Source organism: Camponotus floridanus, unplaced genomic scaffold (genome assembly GCF_003227725.1).
Source record: "Camponotus floridanus strain SB8 unplaced genomic scaffold, Cflo_v7.5 scaffold20, whole genome shotgun sequence".
NCBI classification, from domain to species: Eukaryota; Metazoa; Arthropoda; class Insecta; order Hymenoptera; family Formicidae; genus Camponotus; species Camponotus floridanus.
In genome coordinates this window covers 664597-687058 of record NW_020229326.1, presented here as the reverse complement: position 1 = coordinate 687058, position 22462 = coordinate 664597, and the positions used below count along the sequence as shown (strand labels likewise).

General features: G+C 32.1%; 5 protein-coding genes and 1 long non-coding RNA gene across 13 annotated transcripts; 1 reads left to right on the top strand and 5 right to left on the bottom strand.

Annotated features, from left to right (window-relative positions):
- Positions 1 to 712: 712 nt before the first annotated feature.
- On the bottom strand, positions 713 to 7612 carry LOC105250032 (rhotekin-2). Of its 3 annotated transcripts, none has more exons than XM_011255891.3 (8): positions 7330 to 7612; positions 2511 to 2701; positions 2174 to 2383; positions 1849 to 2028; positions 1665 to 1759; positions 1382 to 1596; positions 1026 to 1296; positions 713 to 913 (listed from the first exon to the last, which is right to left on the bottom strand). In XM_011255891.3, exons 1-8 carry the CDS (start codon positions 7474 to 7476, stop codon positions 717 to 719), a joined length of 1506 nt encoding a protein of 501 aa, XP_011254193.1. In that variant the 5' UTR covers positions 7477 to 7612; the 3' UTR covers positions 713 to 716. The 3 variants fall into 3 exon arrangements, with proteins under 3 accessions (XP_011254193.1, XP_011254192.1, XP_011254195.1); XM_011255890.3 differs by lacking the exon at positions 7330 to 7612 and adding an exon at positions 4881 to 6240; XM_011255893.3 differs by lacking the exon at positions 7330 to 7612 and adding an exon at positions 3188 to 3599.
- A 281-nt stretch (positions 7613 to 7893) lies between these two features.
- On the bottom strand, positions 7894 to 10056 carry LOC105250031 (26S proteasome non-ATPase regulatory subunit 4). Its single transcript, XM_011255889.3, has 6 exons — positions 9852 to 10056; positions 9446 to 9586; positions 9254 to 9365; positions 8808 to 9182; positions 8437 to 8722; positions 7894 to 8362 (listed from the first exon to the last, which is right to left on the bottom strand). Exons 1-6 carry the CDS (start codon positions 9980 to 9982, stop codon positions 8163 to 8165), a joined length of 1245 nt encoding a protein of 414 aa, XP_011254191.1. The 5' UTR covers positions 9983 to 10056; the 3' UTR covers positions 7894 to 8162.
- A 324-nt stretch (positions 10057 to 10380) lies between these two features.
- LOC105250028 lies at positions 10381 to 13369 on the bottom strand. 5 transcript variants are annotated; one of them, XM_011255886.3, is made up of 3 exons: positions 13036 to 13369; positions 11612 to 11956; positions 10381 to 11536 (listed from the first exon to the last, which is right to left on the bottom strand). In XM_011255886.3, the coding sequence occupies exons 2-3, from the start codon at positions 11759 to 11761 to the stop codon at positions 10670 to 10672; spliced, it is 1017 nt and encodes a 338-aa protein (XP_011254188.2). In that variant the 5' UTR covers positions 11762 to 11956; positions 13036 to 13369; the 3' UTR covers positions 10381 to 10669. The 5 variants fall into 5 exon arrangements, with proteins under 5 accessions (XP_011254188.2, XP_011254187.2, XP_011254189.2 ...); XM_011255885.3 differs by having other exon boundaries at positions 11612 to 11942; XM_011255887.3 differs by having other exon boundaries at positions 11612 to 11937.
- A 731-nt stretch (positions 13370 to 14100) lies between these two features.
- Positions 14101 to 14927, bottom strand: LOC112637789. Its single transcript, XR_003122749.1, has 3 exons — positions 14796 to 14927; positions 14353 to 14613; positions 14101 to 14262 (listed from the first exon to the last, which is right to left on the bottom strand). It is a non-coding gene; the product is annotated as an uncharacterized LOC112637789 (long non-coding RNA).
- A 66-nt stretch (positions 14928 to 14993) lies between these two features.
- LOC105250027 (protein FMC1 homolog) lies at positions 14994 to 16410 on the top strand. Of its 2 annotated transcripts, none has more exons than XM_020027167.2 (3): positions 14994 to 15151; positions 15273 to 15975; positions 16067 to 16255. In XM_020027167.2, exons 1-2 carry the CDS (start codon positions 15015 to 15017, stop codon positions 15949 to 15951), a joined length of 816 nt encoding a protein of 271 aa, XP_019882726.1. In that variant the 5' UTR covers positions 14994 to 15014; the 3' UTR covers positions 15952 to 15975; positions 16067 to 16255. The 2 variants fall into 2 exon arrangements, with proteins under 2 accessions (XP_019882726.1, XP_019882728.1); XM_020027169.2 differs by having other exon boundaries at positions 15021 to 15151; positions 15785 to 15975; positions 16067 to 16410.
- A 301-nt stretch (positions 16411 to 16711) lies between these two features.
- On the bottom strand, positions 16712 to 22276 carry LOC105250026 (short/branched chain specific acyl-CoA dehydrogenase, mitochondrial). Its single transcript, XM_011255882.3, has 9 exons — positions 21925 to 22276; positions 19998 to 20112; positions 19767 to 19867; positions 18101 to 18307; positions 17803 to 17973; positions 17577 to 17702; positions 17257 to 17439; positions 17039 to 17174; positions 16712 to 16974 (listed from the first exon to the last, which is right to left on the bottom strand). The coding sequence occupies exons 1-9, from the start codon at positions 21958 to 21960 to the stop codon at positions 16799 to 16801; spliced, it is 1251 nt and encodes a 416-aa protein (XP_011254184.1). The 5' UTR covers positions 21961 to 22276; the 3' UTR covers positions 16712 to 16798.
- Between the last annotated feature and the right edge of the window lie 186 nt (positions 22277 to 22462).

Sequence of the window (22462 nt, the reverse complement as noted above, 5' to 3'; positions counted from 1 at the left end):
TTTATTAATTTTCCTATAATCTATTCTCTTAAATTAATTCTAATATATATATATATATATATATTAAATGTCAATAATTAAATAATTTAATTAATGATGATAAGGATTTTCAAAAACAAATGCATAGATAATTATACATATGTTATTATTATCAGTATTATATTATAAATTCTATATATTACACATATGTGTATTCTTATTACAGCCATACTAAATATTGCAATGCTCTTATTTTTTTTAATAAATTTTTTTTTAATAAAAGCATTATTGACAGGGCTGCTATTATACTTTCTTTAATAATAAAGCTTCGCATTATAAAAGTAGAAAAGAAGAAAGAGAGAAACCATTTGAAAACGAAATGTTTTGTACTCTTTTATATCCACCAAGTTTTGCTAAACATATCAAATTATTCAATCAATATATATTATCAATATATATTGTTTTTAGCCAATACTTACAATTTTTCTATATTTTTATATATTTATTTTAAATTGAGAAGGATGTCATTTTCAATTTAGAAGGATTTTCAATTTAAAATTGTAAAATATTTAAATATATTAATTTCTAATATATCAAATATATCAATTCCAGATTGTAAAAGTCTGATGTATAGAAAATTGGAAAACTATAGCATACTTATCTCTTTATGCAATAATTCTGTACTTATCGGATATATTGATTCTTCGGAAAAAATGGTGCACGCACGCATAAAATCGTTATACATTTTTATTAGTCAAATGGGATTTTAATGTAATGGCACTTTGTTTAAATGCACCACTGATACTCAGTGAACGGGAACGCAGGCTTGTCAAGCTATTTGTGGAACTACAACTGCTTAGACTAGTGCTAGGTGTGAGATCAAAAATTGTTTGTATGGTAGGTTTCGCGGATGTATAATCCGATGGGATTGATTCTGTAATGAAAGAAATATTAGTTGATAAATAATTCATATTTTTTGAGAAATTTTGAAATATCATTTATCAAATTTTGGAAATTAATACATATAATTAATTATGCATATTTACCAATTAAAGGTGTTTCATCATATAAAGAGCCCTGTCTTTTATTGCTGATAAAAGAATTTCTTGTACTTTCAATATTAGACACCCTTTGAACAACTTCTACAGCATGTTTCCATCTCGAGTGATCATTAATATGTGCCGATAAAAGCATTAACCATTTTTGAGCATCCTCCTTTGACTCAAATTTTATGGACAATAATTTGTTCATGCTATTGCCAGAATTATTTATCAAAAGTTCTCTAGCAGAAGATTTAGATAATCGAAGGGATGTTCTCTACAAATATAAATGAAAAAATTACTTAAACTGAACAATAAATTAATTATAAGAAATATATATGTCTACAAAGTTGTCAACTAACTTTATTAATTGGTATGACATGCTCTGGATTTTGACCTTCTTCTGCATGTTTTTTTGATTCCCATATTTTTATATAAAAACCTTGCAAGCGTGCCCAACAATCTTGATTATCCATTTTCACATTATTGATGCCCATTTCCTTGCTAATACAGTCCGGTTGCGCTGCCAATCGACAACAAAAATGTCCGAAAAGTGGCAAAGAGTGATGTTTATGCTCTGAAAAGAAAAAAAATGTAATTTAAATATTTCAAAAATACATTCCGAACTTTTTATATTTTACTTACCGATATTATTAATAATGAGGTCATGTGTATGAATGTTATCATCCGTATCATCTAGGGTCAATTTTGCACGAGCTACTAAGTCAAAATGTGGCCCACTGAAAAGAAAGTGTCTAATTAATATTAATATTTCTAATTTAATAATATTTATATTTATTACAAAAAATATAAAAAAAAAACAACTTACGATTTGCCGGAACTAAATTCGTCACGAAGGGAAGCGGCGAGTTTTTTGCCAACAGTTTTCGAAATTGACGAGTGAATTGTTTTTTTTATTCTTCTTGGCGTGCTAGCGATACTTAAATCCTCTTGTAAAACGTGGCTATAGATTTCCAAAACTAATTCAAATTCGGCAGGCACATTGTTACTGAAGACAAAGTTTATATAAATAAATAAATATAATTACTACGTTCTTTGATTATGATTAGTATGATTACAAATATTTTAATTTATGTGCTTACGTCAAATTAATAAATTCTTTACAAAAAAATCAGAGAATTATTAAAACTTACAATATTAAAACATCGGGAAAACTGATATCCGTATGAGCCCTATCAATAGGACACAATAAGGATGTATCATGGATTTCCGTGCCCAGTCGCGCTAAGCAAAATACAGCGAATCGACGATAATCTCCACGATTTTTGAAATGATCGGAATCCCTCCACATTAAAGGTATTCTAAGATCCGAAATCGATAGCTTGCCCGTAGTTCCAGTATTACTGAAAACAGATACATTATATTATTATTATTAGATATCATTATAGAAGAAGGATTATATGTTATTTTTTCTCTACGTATTTTTTTTTGACATTTTTACAAAGAAAAAAAATACATGTAAGAACTAACCACGGTTTTTTAAGAGATTCGCGACGACGGCTTTGCAATTCCGCCATGTAAACCGACATTCTCTCGTTCGATATAAGCAACGCTTTGGCAGCTTCCAAGCTCTGGGCACGATGCTTTGCGGCTGCCAAAAGTCTCGCCGAGCCTTCTCTCATCTTGATTTCCACCTCGATCTTCTGTTCGAGATCATGCTCCTGAAACACACATAATTCATAGCATTTTAGCAATCGATTCGAATTAGTTGCTAATCTATCGAGCGTTCGCGAAAAATCTTAATTCGAATTTTTAATTAGAAAACTATCCGAAAACTTCAAATGTGAAGTCATACGGAAAGTGCAATCTCGCAGCACAGGTGTTCGCAGGTGTTGAATAAAACCAGCGTAAAAAAAAAGAAAAAGAAGCGACCGGTAGTTATGATCGAAAAAAATCGAAGTATCAGCAATAAAATGACTATGTGGCTAACACGTGGTCACACGTTCATTGTATCGAGTTACATACCTAACGAAACGTTTTACATATTTTGCGAACGCATCATTTCACTCATTTTACAAGATATCTATATAGACCGATTCACGAAGCGTACAATTTAAAATCATTTTGCAAGATTAAAAGATTTTTATTATAAATTTTACGATATATATTATTGCATTCAATATACATAAAAGGAGCGATAACAACACCTGAGAGAGTGTAGTCTTCTCATTCGTCGCTTTTTCAGATCTCGACATATAAAGCTACTATTTTATCGCCACGTAACACGTGTACGAGATGAATGAAAATTCCGCTTTACGAGGCAAGAAATAAACTTTGCGAAAGCGTAAATAAATCGGCGCGATTCTCACAACGCTGGTGTAGCAGAACGTGGCGGAATCGGACTGAAATAACGACTCTTCGGGGAAGTGGCTGAATGCACGAGGGGGTGACGTTCACCTCGACAAATTGGCTCCTCCTTCCACCCTCGGGGAACCATCATACAAACACGGAGTATCGATCCATGCGGTTAGTTTCGTTTCATAGTCAGCGTGCACGAAATCACACGGGTCTATCCTTGCGAAACGCACATTTCTCTCTTATAAAAAATATCGGACACAAAATTCCCCCTCTGAGAATTTTTTTGTACAATAAATTGCGAATAAATTTTTATATCTTGGAATGAATCGTATAATCCAAAAATAACGAACGCATCAGTAAGATCAATAATGAAGATGATTCATTGACGCGCATCGAGCGATTTCGTATTCCGTTGATGTTAGCGTGACACATCCTTTACCTCGACACTCGAGGTGTGCGCGCCTCGTTCTATCAGAGATACATGATCGGGTCACGGCGTATTTCTCTCGAATGTCTCGATGGTCTCGAACAGGAATTTTGCAACGACGCAAGGGTAACCGCGGCCACATTTAATCCCTGACCCCGGTGCTGTAACGAGCCTTGATGAAACTCGTTGCGATGCGCACTGTGCGACAAACGAGTTCACGTACGACGTAACGCAATTCGCGGCTCTCTCGTATCCCTGGTTTTTTTTTATCCTCTACATTTAACGACGTATACTTGTATGTAAACGTTTGTTTTGTTAGCGCGAGACATTTCTCCCGTTCCGTTTTATCTTGTTCCTTCGATCCCTGCGTCCTTCATTTCCACATATTCTCCCTGGATTACTTTCTCTCGTGTTGCTAACAGTTCGTGTGCTTTCCCCGACAGCTTGTCTGCCGAAAATAGTCGCCAGAAATCCAATACCCCGTGCGGTTGTGCCTGTAATAGTCACCGCACACGCGCGACACGCATCCTTTTCCTCTCTCGCGTAAATCTCCCAAGACGCACAACGCACGACATGCCTAACATTCGCGACAAGTATGTAAAATAGTTGGGAGGAATTAATATTAAATTATCATGCTGAAAATAAATGAAGTGGCACATGTATGTAATCACGTCATGTAAATGCATATAAATAATAAATGTGAATAAATATTCGCTTTACATTCTTTGATATTGATTTGTTACGCAATTTTCAATATGTCGAGCGAATAAACGAAAATAACGCGTCTCGTACAAGATCATTATCTGTGAAAATTTTATGTAGTCGAGACTTCCAATCCGTTTGACATTGCCATTTGTATGTCGACCGACGCGATATCACACACGACGTCTAAAAATACGGGCAACTTGCGAGAAAACGTCGGCTTCCGTGAAACGCGTATATGCAATATTATAAACGCGTATAAAATTTTTCACTTTCTATCTCCAAGTTAAATCTCTGAATAATGTCTTGTTGAAGAATCTATTAGGTAATATTAAAAGAAAATTAAAAATAAGAATTTTTATACTATAATTTATAGCAATCGATATTTTCGAAATTCTGCGTACAAATCCTACCTTCGAATTTCGTGCAATTTGTCGAACGTAATACAGATCCAAATCTTGAAAGACGTCATTCTTTCCCTGGAGGGTTGAAGTCCTCGATTGGATGCGAGTATCCTCGACGTTACATTCCTCATTTCTCGATTTATTCGTCGTACGCGGATTCAGTATCGTCAAATGTGGGAAGCAGGAGTCCATTTTTCTTTATTTTTTTTTTTTCGATACGGTACTATTCGTCGTTCGATATTAATTACAATCAAATATATACAACGAAATCACTCCGATTCCGATAACTTGCGAACGGAATCGATGTCGAAGACGCATACCGTCGCGGATGAACAATCATAGATCACAGGTCCATTGAAACTACATTTGCTGAAAATGCCGCACGTGTTTACGAGCGAACAGTTTTACGAATGAATACACGTGACTGTTTTTTTCTTCGTAGCCTTGACGTATCTTAAACAGGAGCGAAAGAGAGAAGGTTGTCCACTGCTTCTTTCTCGCGAAAAAAATTGGAGTCAAGGTAGACTGAGGAGAAGAGGCTCCGCTTCCCTCCAAAACTTTTTCATCCGCCTCTTCTATTGTTCGATACGTTATATATGTTTTTGTAAACTTTCTGACCTCTAAATTTGGCGTAAAACAATGAAGAGAGAAGAGATGTCACATTATCCCGAGGATTATTTCTTCTTCCTGTCCTCTTGTAACGCGAGCGGCCTATCGTACCGATTGCGAGTCTAATCGCAAACAACGGATAGATATTCGGCCGTCCTACGTTTTTCCGTTAGTTATACAAAGTAACTCGTGACGATATACCGCCTCCGCGCGATACAACATACGAGAGCTGTCGTTTCGCCTTTCGTTTCCCCAAGTACTCCAATTCGTTCGCCTGCTCCACCAAATTTCTCCTCTTCTCCACTTCCGGTAATAGTCGACGCCCAATCGCCTATCATGATTCACCGTCGAGCGGGGAAAAAAAGCGATGTGTTTTATACCCTCGCGGATTGTCTACCGGTCTTCGTGCGACGAGACATCTTCCACGACACGTGGAATGTACGATATGCAAATTCGCGAAAATAATTATTATCGGGGCGGTTTAATGAGGCCGATTAAATAGATATTAGACCAAACTGAATACAGTGTATCTGTACAAGAAATCTATGAGTCAAACAAAAATGCTGTTAAATTGTGAAAGAGAAGGAAAGAGAGAGGCACGCGATTCTCGGGAGCACCCGACTAATACTGAATGACGCTCGATCATTCGACTGTGTAAGCATCAACAGGACGCACCAGTGCTACGCATCGCACGCGGTAAATCAGTATAAGGACGAGGAGAAAGAAGGGAAGGGGGAGGAGAGAGAGACAGAGAGAAGGGGGGGGCGGAGGGGAAGGGATCACCGGCGTTAACCGACAATAGATTGAATAAGAGAGCGGGGCGAATATGAGGAATCGCCCACGTCAAACGGCATCCGCCGACTTTTACATTTAACTGTGTGCATTAGAGTAATTATCGCGTAATTATCTACGAAATAACTGACAGCGTGTGCGTCGCTCTCGAAAGTGTCATAAACCTATTAAATAGTAGTAAATATATTTGTTTCATTGCAATAATGAATATTCTCTTATCTGTTAAATATATATCAATTATTTTTGTTGTTATATCAATAATCATGGATAATTACTTGTTATGTATTGTTTCATTATATAAGATGTTTATTGAATATTATAGTAAATATATATTAAGAAAAATTTGAGAATTGAAAATTAGAATTGTTTAATTTTAACATCATTGTACAAAACATATCTCCTGATATCTATTTATATGTGTATATGTATGCATTTTCTCATAATTATTGTATAATATAAATAGGATAAAATGTATTCCACAAAATAAATAATATCCTCTTAGCGAAATCCATAAAAACATTAACAATTCTCTTGCAACTAAAATGAATAGCTCCATTTCTCATTTTTACAAACAATCCAATTGTCTCTATAATTTCAATCTATTTAATATATATAAGGAATATTTTTCCCAAGATATATCTGTGCGCATAAAATATAAAAGACAATTATACATAATAAGGCAGTATATATACATAATAATTACACATTCTTTGTCTTGTCTAAATAAAAACATCTTATTTATGAGAGCAATGTCAACCTTATAATTATAGTATACAGTTAATATTATAATTGTATATTAATAGCATAATTTTCTCAGATATGCAAGCATTTACATTTGAGAAATTTGCCAAGATAACCTAACCTAACCTATCTGATCATTTAAAGTATTTTTCACATGTTCTATAAATAGCGAATTTAATAAAAGAAATTTAAATCAATATTTATTAATCTCTATCGAGTAACAAGCTAACGAATTTCAATTAATGCAAAGTGCAAAGTATTTTTAGAAGCAAAGTCAATGAACCGTTATCAAAGAAATCCGTTAAATTAAACTCACCACATGATTTCTTGCATTTCTAATGCTTTCTCGCCTACGAACTCTCGTTTGAAAGTCATTCAAGCAGGACAAATAATTATTCTCCTTGTAAGAAACATTGTTTAAAGACTTGCGTGACGTTTGAACGCTTTTCTTCCGCGGCGCCATTTTGTAATTTGAATTTTTTATGGTGAATGTGCACGGTTCACCATACCGTTAGGACGCCGAATCAACGCATGGTGAATTTTCATGAACTGAAATTAAAATAAAAATGTTATATTTAAGAAAAATAAATAATTCATAATTATATTCTTATATACTTCTAATTCTTTTCCTTGTTTTTTAAAATGTAAATTATATATTTAATAATATATCGCATTTATACATCATTGGACGTCAATTTAAAGAGAGGCAGCAAGTGTACATACGTATATTACATACATATGTTACAAACATATATTACATATATGTATTATACTGCCCTCTTATAAATGAGGACTAAGAATATTTAAAGATAATTTTTCACAATTGTTTAAAAAATTGACTACAGCCCAAGGGTATGTAAATTAAATTCGTTCAAGAGAGTGAAATTCTTAAAAACATGTATTTAAATAATACAATATGCTGCACTTTGAATCATTGATTCGATTTACCGGGCTTCAAAATATCATTTCGAATTACTCGAATATACGTGTACAATATTGCCAATCAAAAGTTAGGCAGTTTCAATAATAATTGATAATATATTTCATAAGCAAGATAGAGATTAGCTACAATATCATACATAATAATGAAAAAGTTCAAATTTTTTTTCAATTTAGCCGTAAATATGAATGAACTAAAAAAGAAGCCGTTTATTTCTTCTCTTTATCTTTCTCCTTCTCTTTCTCTTTATTTTGTTGTAACGATCCGACAGCTTGGCGAACAGCTTCGGATTGTGGATCCACGCCTGGTAAGTTCTCCAAAACCGATTGCAGAAAAGCAGGATCGGACATGACAGCTGCATAATCTTCTTCTACATCCATCGCTTCTTCTTTTTGAGATTCTAGTTCTTCTAAATAACGATAATAAAAATAAGTGATTTTAGAAAGATTATTAATATTATTGATTTATTTATCATAGACTTACGTTGATCTTGCATAGACATTTGCATAGCGAAGGCGATTTGTTCTTCTTCTGTCATATTAGTAAAATCTGGTACGTTGCCTCTGCATGGAGCAGTGTCATCAGTAGCGGCAGTCGAATCTTCCGCTCCTTCAAGAGACATAGCGAGGGCACGTTTTAGCATAGCTTCCTCATTTGGAGCTTCTTTTATAGTTTCCGGTTGCTTATTTGTGGCAGTCTCATTCGCTTGTGCGCGACGTGCTTCATCTTCTTGTCGTTGTCGTTGTTCCTCCATAGAAACACGTAAAGCCTAAGAGGGAGAAATCATATAGTTTATAAAATCATTATTATTTTTAGTAGGAAACACTAATAAGATGTATATTTTAGGTACCGACCAACGCAAGTTCGGGATCTTCATTTGGATCGACACCAAATTCAAATGCAGCGCTACCCATACCAGCTGCACCCATTCCATCTTCACCCTGTATTATAGGAGAAGAGATCAGGGCATCTGATAGATGTGGTCCTGGTGGAACAGTGACGAGATGACTTCCGGTGCCATCTTTACCATTCAATGCATTCACAAAGGCTGTCAGTACTTCGTTATTAATACTCTCTTCGCCGAAACTTATGACATCAACGTTCACTTTTTCCTTTTTCAAACGTTTGGCTAGTTTTACCAATTCCTTTTCGTCAATATCTATTGGACTTCCGATAAATGCAACAATACGCATTTTATGGTTTTTGCCTTGTCGATGCTTCAATGCTAACTATAAGTTTTACAATCCTTAATACATGTTTGGCGGATATACTTGAGTAAAGTTAAATAAGTTATACATACATGAGCAATCCTAATTCCTGTGATGAGACACAATTTTCCATTTGGCTGAACCTGATGAAGCTTAGACAGTATTCTGCCGACATCGCTTGTGAGTGTTGCTAATACTTCAACGCTAAAAAAATTAAGAGATTTATATTTAACATGCGATAAATTTTTACGTCCGCAATAATATTGATTACACATGAATCATACTTCGCAAGAGTTATGAGACCAACGTTGTTCTCAGGATTCGAACGAGTCTTGGAATGACACACCAAGTTGACAGCATCTTGCTGGGCTTGCAATCGAGTAGGCACGAAATCCCCGTTTCGCATATAATCGCTGTTATCAACGCTGCATATATTGAGATTAATTAGTCTAACTTAAGGAACATTTAAGAGCAAATATTTCAGGGAGGCTCATTATATATATTTAAGATTGTCAACGTCATTGTCATCGCGCTAACCTCGAAATTGCGATACAATTAACTCTAAAGACGCGTACGGAATTAAATCAGAGTTAAAACATTTTATTATAGGGTAAACCGATCTCGTAAATTCAATAGTAATATCGCCAGAGGCGATAAAAAATTACGAATGAAATTTTAAAAAAGACTCACCATATCATCGTACTTTCCAGCACCATGTTGGATGGATCGTCTGTTGACTGCTTTATTCGACGCGAGGCGGCGCAGCAATTTAATCCAATTTTCATCAACTCACGTTTCGCCTTGTGCGCATGCGTACGCATTTAAAGAGCAACAACTCGTCATTCATTAACTAGATTCACTTTAATTTTTACGTCATAAATAGCAATGATTAATCAACAGCTTTATATTTCTTCTTTCTTTCCTTTTTTTTATTTATTTATTAACTTAATTTATTAACTTAATTTATATTAAATTAATTATTTATTTATTAAAGAACACAGTTCCCAGGTAGAACATGAAATTAATGACACATTATTATGACGTCATCATGATTTTATTTATCACTTAAACGTTACCTAAACAAAATGATTAAAAAATGAGTTAAAGATGGCAAAAAGAATCATAAATTTTTAAGTTCAATAATCGCATTATATAATTTTAAAAAGATTATGTTGCTTAAATATAATTAAAATATACATGAATAATTAAATAAACAAGTAATTGCGTAATATATATAAAAAAATGATATTATTATTACGATTGATTCTTAAGATTTCATACGCCAAGTATATATATTCTTCAACAGAGTTCGCTAGAATTGTTTAACATCAAAAATAAGTCACCAAAACATTGCCAAAAGTCATATCAAATGAGATCATTATGATTTTTCTAAAATGACTTTTAGGTGACGTCATAATGATGTCATTATGAGTTTCATGTTCTACCGGGTTTTAAAATATATAAATCATCTCGTATCATACATGTATAAAAAGATAACAATACTCTATTCATGTAGAATGTGACTTAATTACGTGACTCGAAAAGACGAAGGTGGGTGACGGGGGCGGCGAGGGCGGTAGCGAGTTATCGTCGTTTAAAGCGAGCGACGAATATCTTGGCGCTTCGCTCGAGAAGACGGCTTGCTCGTAAGTTGGCGGCAAATCTTCCCGCGCGGCAGCAGCCAAGGCATGCAATTTCCTCGCTTGCTTCCTCTCGTCCAGGATACGTAAAATAATCACGATCGGCCCTATCAGCAACATAATCGCTCCGATCGCTACCATAGTGACCGCCGTGACCGCGCCGCTATTATGAGAGAATCTTATCCTGTTGCTGCTCCTCCGAAGGCTACTGTTCGTCACTTGACGACCGCTGTTTTCGCGAGCAAAGAATTTTGATTCGCGCGATACATCGTCCACGGAATTAAGATCCTTTTCCTTCGCATCACGATTTCCTTCCTCCTTCGATTCCGAAATGGATCCGGTGACGTTCTCTTTTGCGTGGGTGTTTTTCGAGGGTCTATCGTCGAGGAAATATTCCCTGTCCCGAGCTATCCTAGAGGTTTTGCTCGACGAGCTTTTATTTTCGCGGTGATTTTCTATTCGTAATGTTTGTCCATCAGTTGTCGAATTTTCAAAGGGATTTGATAGCGTGGATCGTTGCTCTTTCGAAGCGATCTCGAACTCGTTTTTGATTACATTCAATCCAGGATAATTTTTGTCATTTCGTACAGATGATTCTGGATCTACTCGAATTGTTATCTTCTCATTCCGATCGATCAATTGATCCTGGGCGGATACTATGGCGAGATATTCATTTTCGGCGCGTCTTATAGATGTGATGGTGGATTCGATAGACAAATCGATTGATGAATTTGTCTGCGAAAAAGTAAAAATCTTATATACCAATAATTTTATTTTTCTGATTAACAATTAAGTTCGAGTTTCAATTACCTCGATAGTGTAACCAGTATCCAGTATTCTCTTCCGCAAGATATTAACACCTTTTTGAAGAAGGATGATAGCGACGGCGTTCCAGATGACTAGATGTAATATAATGATTATTCTTGAAGCCCATCTGTTTGTTCTCAAAGTGAGAGACATTACGGCAACATCACATTGGCGATTAATCGGAAGTCAAGGTGTGAATATACCTTTCACACACCTGCTGCTCCTTCCTCCATGATAACTAAGCGACATTTTTGTCATTATATATTCACCACTTAGATCTCACGTGGGCGGTGAATGACATATATATCTGTGAGATGTTGAAAGAATATCTAATCTAACAATCAGGATCTAACAATCAATATTCCAAATATATATTAAAAGCTTAAATACATTAATTCCATACGTCATCAAAGAGATATGTCATTCTTGTATGACATAAATAAAAAAATTGCCAAATTATAATTTAATTATTCAAAGAAATTTTTCATATTTTATATAATATTTAATTTTAAAAAATGCGTTTAAATATATTTTGCTAAATAAATATATCATAATTGCATATTTTATTCTTGGATGTTGCTTTATTCGATTTAACATTAATTATTAATTTTTTACAGACGTAAAAGTAATACAACTATAGAACTTTTATTATCCGAACTATTCGATGAATAAGTCTTTAAATGATCGATTTTTCAGACAATCGAAGTTGTCAGATACTCGATTGTTTGAAAGTGAAAAGGAAATTTATTTATTATATAATTCTGTGAATGCAAATATACAAATTGTATTGCATTTATTAAGTATGCAAATTATAATTATATTAATTTTACAACCTTCTTCATTCTCCATTCTATTTTCTCAAGTCTTTTTCTAAATCGTTTTTTTTATATTTTATATCTATTATAAAATCTAATTTTAATGATATATATGTATTTTAAAAAAAAGCCAACTATAATTGCACAGTAAAAAATTATAGTTGAGATTATACTCTTTTTATAGTTTTTATTATTAAACTTTTATAGTTTTTACTATTAGTTTTTACTATAAGGTTGATAATAATATCCTTGTGATAATAACCTTGTGCGTAGTAATAATAATTTCAAATACAGTTACAATTGAAAATAATTTATGATTTAATAATTTATGATAATTACAAAAAAAAACTGATAAAAATTATTTTTTATTAGTATATGTATATATTTTATGATAATTACAAAAAAACTGATGAAAACAATTTTTTTATCAGTATATATACATCTAAACTCTTACTTGCGTAATCTGTGATATATATATATATATATATATATATATATATATATATATACGTTTATTTTTATTTCCTGTCACTGTCGAAATAATCGAGCGTTCATTTAATTAAACAATAACTATTCGGATAACAGAAGTTCTACGGTATTTGTTTTACGTACAACACGCGTAGAAAATTATTTCAGGTGTCAGCGGGGCACTAATTTATGCGTATTAAAACACATGAGATAATCTCTGAGTCACTATAATAGCAAACCATTTTGAGAAAAAAAATTTGGAGATTTTTACATAACGTTACTATAACAATTCACAGTATGAACAGTCGTTTTAAGCGCAGCACGATTACGACTTATTTGTCCAGTTATACGCGACGGGTCGTAGAGAGCAATAGCGAATGACTCATTTCCACTACCTTGCACCATCCCGTTATCCCGCTTTATACATGCGAAACATGACGACCCTGAAAATTGATGTCTCGTACCACTAACGACTGTATTGTTAAAGACAGCGTCGAGTTCTTGCGTAGTTTAAAAAATTCGCTGTATGTTCTGTCAAGAAAAATATAATTAAAGTAAAAAGTAAAAAGCACAATTGATAACAACAGAAATACAGTTATATATACATGAGAAAGAAAATTATTGCATGTATTTACCATGGCAAGTGACGCAATAGCGTCATAACGCTAAATATATAAAAGAATTGGATCTGAAAAATTATCAATTTTTTTAATTCTGGAATGTTTTTCATCTCTATTTCTTATATAGATAATTGTGCGATTGTCTTTTCTAGACGTCAGCATATTCTGTAGTTTTACTGCTTGTATATTTAATTTTTTCTTCTGCTGAAGTATAACGCGAGTCAGCAGCAATTAATTTTTTATGAAAGATTCAAATGCTATATGTTCAAAACTTTCTCTATCAGATGCTATTTTTTACGTATTTTTCTAAAGTTGAGAATTTTGCTGGATTTTTTCATCTTGGAAGAATGATCTTCAACAAATAGCTGTTTCTCTAAAAGATTGTAAACTTTTGAAACTGTGAAATTCTTTCAGAAGATATTGCTTCTGTCCCGTAAAGTTTTTTTGGTGTATTAGAAGACAGATTACTATTTATAAATAATAAGAGATAAAGTTTAAAATAATTATAAACTATATAATAATAATTATAAACTACTCTATATATCAAACAAATTAATTATTTCATATTATTATCACCTTCCAATCTTTATGAACACATTAATTTTTTCAAATAAGATGTCCACAATTGTTATAATCTATGGGTGCAAAATTATAAATTACACCTATAAATTTCGTATAATTGCACTTTTGATATATGACAAAGGTATTTTCATTGCTTTCCATTTCTTCTTCATAAAACCCTCTTGAGATGCTATAAGAATATACATATAAATAGTCTTCATACGAATTTTTTACTTTTTAAATTATTTTGTTTGCACCATACAAAAGTTAACAAACCTACATGTATTCATAATATCAGTCATTTTTCTGTTGTGCAATTTAAAAAGACAAACTTGTGTATGTTTGAAATAAATTTGTTCTATTATATACTAGGTCTTTCTGTTTCTTTACATTTCAATGATTTAATGTTGATGTAATTGCCATGAACTAAATATTCTATAATAATTTGACGCGTTTTTTCAGATTTTTTATTAATACGATCTTTTTCTTGCATTTTAAATTCCATTCCTTGAAAATCGGTCAATCGAATTAGTTGTTTTATCTGAAAAAATAAATGTATTGCATATAACTTAACAGATCTTTTATTATTTATTTTTGTAACATGTATAAAAAATAATGTATATTTAAAACTTGTTGAGAAATATCATATTTCTACATCTTCTATATAATAAAACAATATAAAAGAGATTTTCAGATATTTTTATAATAAATATATATATTTACCTTTAATTCTGTATATATCTATTTGTTTTGTGACATTTCAAAAATACAATTTAATAAATACAATATTATTCTAATTTTTGATAATATTAGATTCTAATGGAGAAACATTTTGCATCCAGTAACTCTTCCGGCCATCGCGATGGTGATACCATCTAACGAGCATCGGGACAAATAAATGGAAAATGAAGTGCGCCTGCGCCATCGGCGCCATGTTCAGTCATGTCGGAGACGGACAACTTTGTGCTAGTGACTCGTCGAAGGAGGCATCGTAAGGCAAAGAAAAACTTGTGCGGAGACGTGACTACTCAAAACGTAGTTACGCAGGACTGCGAGGTTGATTGCGAACTTCTTCTTCGGTAAGCTCGTGTCTCGTTTCTCGAATCAGCGAAACAAGGTTCACCGGTTACCTAACCTAATTTCTGAGCGCCTTAACCCGAGTCAGTCCCTAATCGCAATACGTTTTACGGCGATTTTCAGCACGTTAGGCAACACGATAATCGAGGTCAGAGATACATCCTTTACCAAGTTTGTTCTTAGCCAATTGACGGACTCTCTAACCGTCCTAGCCTCTAAGGGTATTTCCGAGATAGTCTGCTACGGGTTAGGACGATTCTCGCAGTACAGGTCATCGAAATGTCAATTGGCGCTTCTGCTGTGTTTGAAGGCGCGACACGTGGACGCTCGCGTGCACGTGTACGATCCAGTGTTTTGCCCCGAGGAAGTGCAAGTTTTGCGTGCTCTGGGTCTAGAGGTTATAGAGATCAACGAGGAGGGCAAGCGTATCGTCCAGCGAGATAAAACGACTCTCGTATACATGCCGCATTGCTCGCGGCAGTTGACCAATAATTTTCTCTACGCAAACTGGGGAGAGGGATTAAGCAATTGCATTCTGCTCGCTAATAGCTTCTCAGGGATAGTTGACAGTTGTTTGCACAGGGATGCACTGAATATGGCAGGTTACATATTGCGCATTCGACCTTATGTTACAGAAATTCAATTGGAAAATTCCTTTGAGTACGAGGAAGTTTTCAACGACCTTAGCATTCATATCTTTACCAAGCAAGATTTGCTTAAAACCCCGGCAGATTTCTGGAACTCTAGAGAGGAACCACAATATTTAAAAAAGGACGTCGAATTTATTGCAACTGCACGTTAATAAATAATATTCGACACGAATTATGTAATTATTTTCTCTGGTTCTTGTGGATTGATTTATAACATAAAACATAGACTTTTCCTGTTGTACGACTAATGACTTAATTCACTTTTAGAATACAGCAACAATGAATGGTAATATCAAAATTGTTCGTTCTCTCGTACGAGAAATTCGCAGAGTCTCGCAGAATAAGAGTACAAAAGAGAACGCAATGTTACAGTATATCATGGAACAAGCACATATTCATAAAGAGACGTCTCAAGTTTTGTGTAAAGCAAGAGAAGAATTGAAGAATTTAGCAGAGACGTATCTTTGTTATTTGAAATCTCAACAAACCTGTAAAGATATTCATAAACAATATGCTGGTAAAGGTGAACGTAGTATAAAAGAAACTGCAGATCTTGTAGGTTTTAAACTACCTCATGATCCAAAATAAAATGGATAGTAATATTTAAAGTATCATTAGCGATACAAGTATTCTCACCTGTCCATTTGCCTGTCTATTGTATTTCTGAAAAGATAATCTATAAGTGAAGATTTTAATTAAAGATTATCATACTAACACAAATCTGAATTTATTTTATATAGCACATTTCTTTGTACATCACTTATTTTCAAAAATATGAAATTGTACATGTATCATTGTAATAAATATATTTCTTTTAATTTTAATATTTAGGAATTATAGGTTGTACATTAGAATATTGGAAAATTGAATTATAATATAAAAATACAAAAATATATTTTTGTGGAAATAATACATGTGTTTTATCTTAATAATGACAATCATGATGTAATTTATACTTATATGCATCATAATTTTTAAAAAATTTATACTGATTACCGTTTAGGAATATTGTTTACGTATACATTTCGCAATAGTAGATAATTGCATATTACTTGTCCCTTCGTAAATAGTGCCAATTTTTGAATCTCGAAAATATTTTTCTTGTGGAAATTCTGTTGTAAATCCAACACCACCCATGAAATCAATGCACTTTGCAGTAACACGTAGCGCAGTTTCTACATAACATGATATGTTATTCTTTTGTTGAATTTATAAAAAAGAATTTGATAAATTACATACCAGATGCAACTAATTTGGCCATAGCCGCTTCTTTCATCACATCCTTTTTAGCATCTACCAATCGTGCCGCGTTATAAACGAGCAATCTAGCGCATTCGAGTTCGGTTGCAACTTGAGCTATTTGATGTTGCATCGACTGAACACAGATTTCACAAATTAGGAACAAATCGTTTCTTAAGTGACGATTTTTAATACAAAATAAACGAATTCTTATATACCTGGAATGAAAAAACATCATGTCCAAATTGTTTTCTTTCTAACGTATAGGGAATAGTCGCATCTAGACATCCTTGTGCTATACCGATCATCTGTGCACCAATTCCAACTCTGCCTTCGTTTAAGAATCCAGCAGCATATTTATATCCCTGTCCAAACTCGCCTAAGATATTTTTTTCAGGTACCTAAAGAATAAAAATATGAAAATAATATTGATTATATAATTAATTTTATGTATTTGTATTTGATAAGAGCAATATCTATATATTCACATATGTACATATATGCAAAGAGATTTAGTTTTATCTTTGATTATACATACTCTAACATTGTCGAAATGAATCATGCACGTTCCGGATGCTTTAATACCTAATTTATCCTCTGGTTTAGCAACTGATAAACCAGGCGTATCGCGATCCACGAAGAAAGTTGTGATACCGCGATAACCCTGTTTTAATTAATAGAATATTGCATCAGTTGATTTTCTAAGATTTTATGTAAATAATCATTTCATCTTTTTTGTATCAAATACATAAGGATCTGCTCACCGCGGAAGGATTCGCATTAGCAAAAACTAAAAAAACTCCTGCGATATCAGAATTTGAGATCCACATTTTCGTTCCATTGATAATGTAATCAGAACCGTCTTTTTTTGCTACAGTCTTAAGGGAAAAAGCATCTGATCCTGCTCCAGGTTCCGTTAAGCAAAAACTGCCAGCCTAAAAAAGGTATATTAAAAAAGAATTTTAAATTATTTTATTTCTTTAAATCTACATGTATCTACATGTACATCAGGGAAAATAATGTATATTTTCATAATGTAAATGTGTATCGATAACAGCTTACGTAATTTTGTGCTAATTTAGGCAAATAGGTTTGCTTTTGATCCTCGGATGCAACTTTAATGATGAGCGAATTTACCAATGTATTATGTATGTCGACAAGAGCCGCTATAGCTCCATCGACTTTAGCAACTTCTTCGACGGTCAAAATAGTACTCATAAAATTGCAACCTGCGCCACCGTAATCTGTTGGAATTTCGAGACCCATTAACTGAAATTGGCAAAATTTCAGGTATTAAAATATAATATTTTTTTATTTAACATAGTAAAATATTAAAAAGATTGCGTTATATACGCAAAATAAAAAAAATTGACATATTTTATTATTAGACATTATGAAATTTTATAAATAATTTTTTCTCCTAGCGTGAGAGAGAGGGAGAGTAGTAAATAAAAAATATTCAAGATTTATTTACATATAAATTACTATTCAAATTTTGACTACATTCTGTAGCAAATGTAATTAACATGTATATTGTAAAAAAAATGGAAACTTACACATCACGAGATTTTTATATCTTATTACAAACACAAAGATAAGAAAAAAACAAGAATACTTTTCCTCATTGCTGCACAAAAGACAAATTTTTTTTATCGTTTTACATATGTATTGTGTATAAATATCGTGTAAAAATATCTTTACATGATATGCGTGCAGACTGCAAGATAAAAAATATCTTTAGTCTTTATAGTTTGTAATGAAAATATATATCTTCTTTCTTTATCTTTTCCAATTTGTTAATTTAGCGTATAAAATACGTGAGATATTCGGCATTATCACATTTATGGAATAGATCTCGCAATTGCTACCAGATAGATACAATATTTTGATTAAAAACTTGAATATATATATTTTTTTATCGAAACTTGCAATATACGACTAATTAATAGATTTTGCGAAATTCATCAGTATCATAAAATGTGTCGATTTTGTCGATCAAATTGTGTCAATATATTTTATAAGTGTAAAAAATTATTAAAAGAATATGAATTATATAAAATGTGTGCGAGAGAAAGAGAGATAGCTTTTTATTTCAAAATATTTGTCAATGCAAGATTAATATCTGGGAAATTTAATTTGTTGTTAATTTCGTTTCGATTTTGCTTATGTAATTTCAATATTATTTCTTCCTATTTCTTTTTTATTGGTGATTAAGAAATTATCTCGTGATAAATGCTTTTGATACACACAAGCGACAAGGCCGATTGTTTGTACAAATGCTATATCACTTTCAATGACTTTGATACATTCGTTGTTACTTCATTTTTTACTTCCTTTATCTTTTGATGTACACTCAGTATATTACATGCTGTTCCTTATTTAAATACGAACACATTTTATTTTTATATATTTGAAAAAGCAAAAATTCTTTTTTTTAATTGTACTTTTATATGTATAACTATAATAAATATATAAATAATATAAATGTGTGAATGTATAAATAAAAACAACATAAAAATATAAGTTATATACTTATAAGTCTCTCATAAATATGTAGATATGTACTCTCTCTAAATATGATTGAAATAAACAGATTTAAATATTATTAATCTCTCGATTTAATAACACAAATTGATTGAGAAATGGTAAAGACATTTTTTATATACACACATTCGATTTAAAAGTTTAACTCGATCTAAAATTCAAAAATTGTTTCGAAAAAACTTACGCCGTTCTCGAAAAGCGTTTTCAGGACATAATCATCTATTTTCCCCTCCTTTTCCATTTTTTTCACGTGTGGAGCAATTTCCTCTTTTGCTAGTTTAGCGACTGAGAAATATAAATATACGATATTAGTTTATAAGTTCCATCGATGTCGCAATAAATAGACTTGCAAATCGACTAGCTTGTTTATTGTCATTTTGTAAATTGTACAATCTTGATGAAAAAATATTCTTACCAGTTTCTTTCATCATTAATTCGTCATCGGTAAACTCCGTCAAAGGAGCTGGACAGTGATCTAATCTTGATGTACACAAATGTACTCCTCGCGTTTGCATCAATTTTTTTGGCATCTATAAAATGCATATATTATACAGAATACGTATATATATATATATATCAGTATATCACATAGTTATCAGTATATTTTTCAATATAAGAGGTAACAAGAAATATGTATTTTTTAATAACAAATATGTTTCGTATATGCTAAAAAAATAAAATATATATATACATATATATACATATATATATTTTTTTGCATATACGAAGCATATGTATATATATTTGTTACTAAAATTTTATATTTCTTGTTCTTCTTATATTAAAAAATATGAATGATAAATATGTGCGTGCAGAAAATAGACAAGCCTAATTTATCAACTGTAATTGTAGTCTATCAGTCATTTAATAGTAGAACATGATATTGCACAAACATTCAGTTACATACAGAATATTTTCAACAAAATAGTAAAACTGATAGTACGTAGAAAAGTAAAATTGTTATGACTAATAAAATTATAATTAGTAATTTATCTTGAAGTAAAATATGATATCACACAAATATATTAATTATATGTTAATATCATATTATAGATTTTATAGATATTATATTTTACTTCAAGATAAATTACTAATTATAATTTTATTAGTTTAATATTAATTTTATTGTTTCATAACAATTTTACTTTTCTGCATACTATCAGTTTTACTATTTTGTTGAAAATATTCTGTATGTAACTGAATATTTGTACAGTACCATGTTCTACTATTAAATGACTGATAGACTACAATTACAATTGATAGATTAGGCTTATGTATTTTCTGCACGCACATATTTATCATTTATATATACAGGGTGTCCCATTTTAATGCCCCACCCCAAATAACTTTCTTATTTTTAATTTTAGAAAAAGATGTTTCAGACAAAAGTTGTATGGTTTCAAGGGGGACATAAGGTGGTGTCATTAGTTTGACCTTGAAGAGTCACATGAAGATTACGTGAAGGTCATTTTGAATTTCTTAAATGGAACACCCTATATATTTTTGCATATTCTTGTAGCTTATCTCGAGAGCTTTCCAAAACACTATAAATAAACATTTTTTCATCAAGTACTTTTCGAGTTATGAGGCTTGAAATCATTTCTTAATTTTACATAAACCATAAAATATCTTGTAAAATATTCATTTTTCGATTATTTTACCTTAATACTTTTATGTACAAAATAATGAGAGAAATCAATTGGTGTAAAGAAAACATACAGTTATTTTTAAGAAAAAATATGTAATTTGCAATTAACAATTTCATATTTTTTCTTAAAAACAACTGTATGTTTTCTTTACACCAATTGATTCCTCTCATTATTTTGTACATAAAAGTATGAAGGTAAGATAATCGAAAAATGAATATTTTACAAGATATTTTATGGTTTATGTAAAATTAAGAAATGATTTCAAGCCTCATAACTCGAAAAGTACTTGATGAAAAAATGTTTATTTATAGTGTTTTGGAAAGCTCTCGAGATAAGCTACAAGAATATGCAAAAATATATAGGGTGTTCCATTTAAGAAATTCAAAATGACCTTCACGTAATCTTCATGTGACTCTTCAAGGTCAAACTAATGACACCACCTTATGTCCCCCTTGAAACCATACAACTTTTGTCTGAAACATCTTTTTCTAAAATTAAAAATAAGAAAGTTATTTGGGGTGGGGCATTAAAATGGGACACCCTGTATATATATATATATATATGAATGATAAATATGTGCGTACAGAAAATACATATATATATATATATATATATATATATATATATATATATAAATTCAGCAAAGCATAACAAAAAGAAGAAAAGAAAAATAGATAATTTATGCTCACGTACTTCACGGAAGATTGATCTGAATATGGACGCGTTCATGTTTGTATGTTCCTTGGATTGCTGTTCAAAGATACGTTCGACGATGCTGACAGTCCGCAAGCTAAACTAACACTGACTAGGATCATTTGTGCGGGTCGGTTTTTTGTCGCTCCGAACCGATCAAGAGAAGCCGAGCTAGATTGTGCCTTCATACAAAACAGGTTGTTGCGTAATAAAAAATTAAGAAGTTAATCACGTCAAACCAGCTGCAGTGCTCCGACAGTATGCTTGGAGTATTTGTTACGTCTTTCTGGTTTATTATATGCGCCCGCAACAATTGATCTTTATCGATTCGTATTTGCTGTTTAATCTTATCATTGAGGACACCATTTTTCCAAGATACATGCGTATATGTGTGTATTCAACATTGTAGTGTAAGAGATAGTGTATTCTAATTTACATCAAAAGAGAATTTTTTGTACTTGATAAACTTGTTTTGTTATGTTTTTACGAATTGTGAAATTTTGTTATCGCAATGTTTGCGTCATCGACAATAACTCAA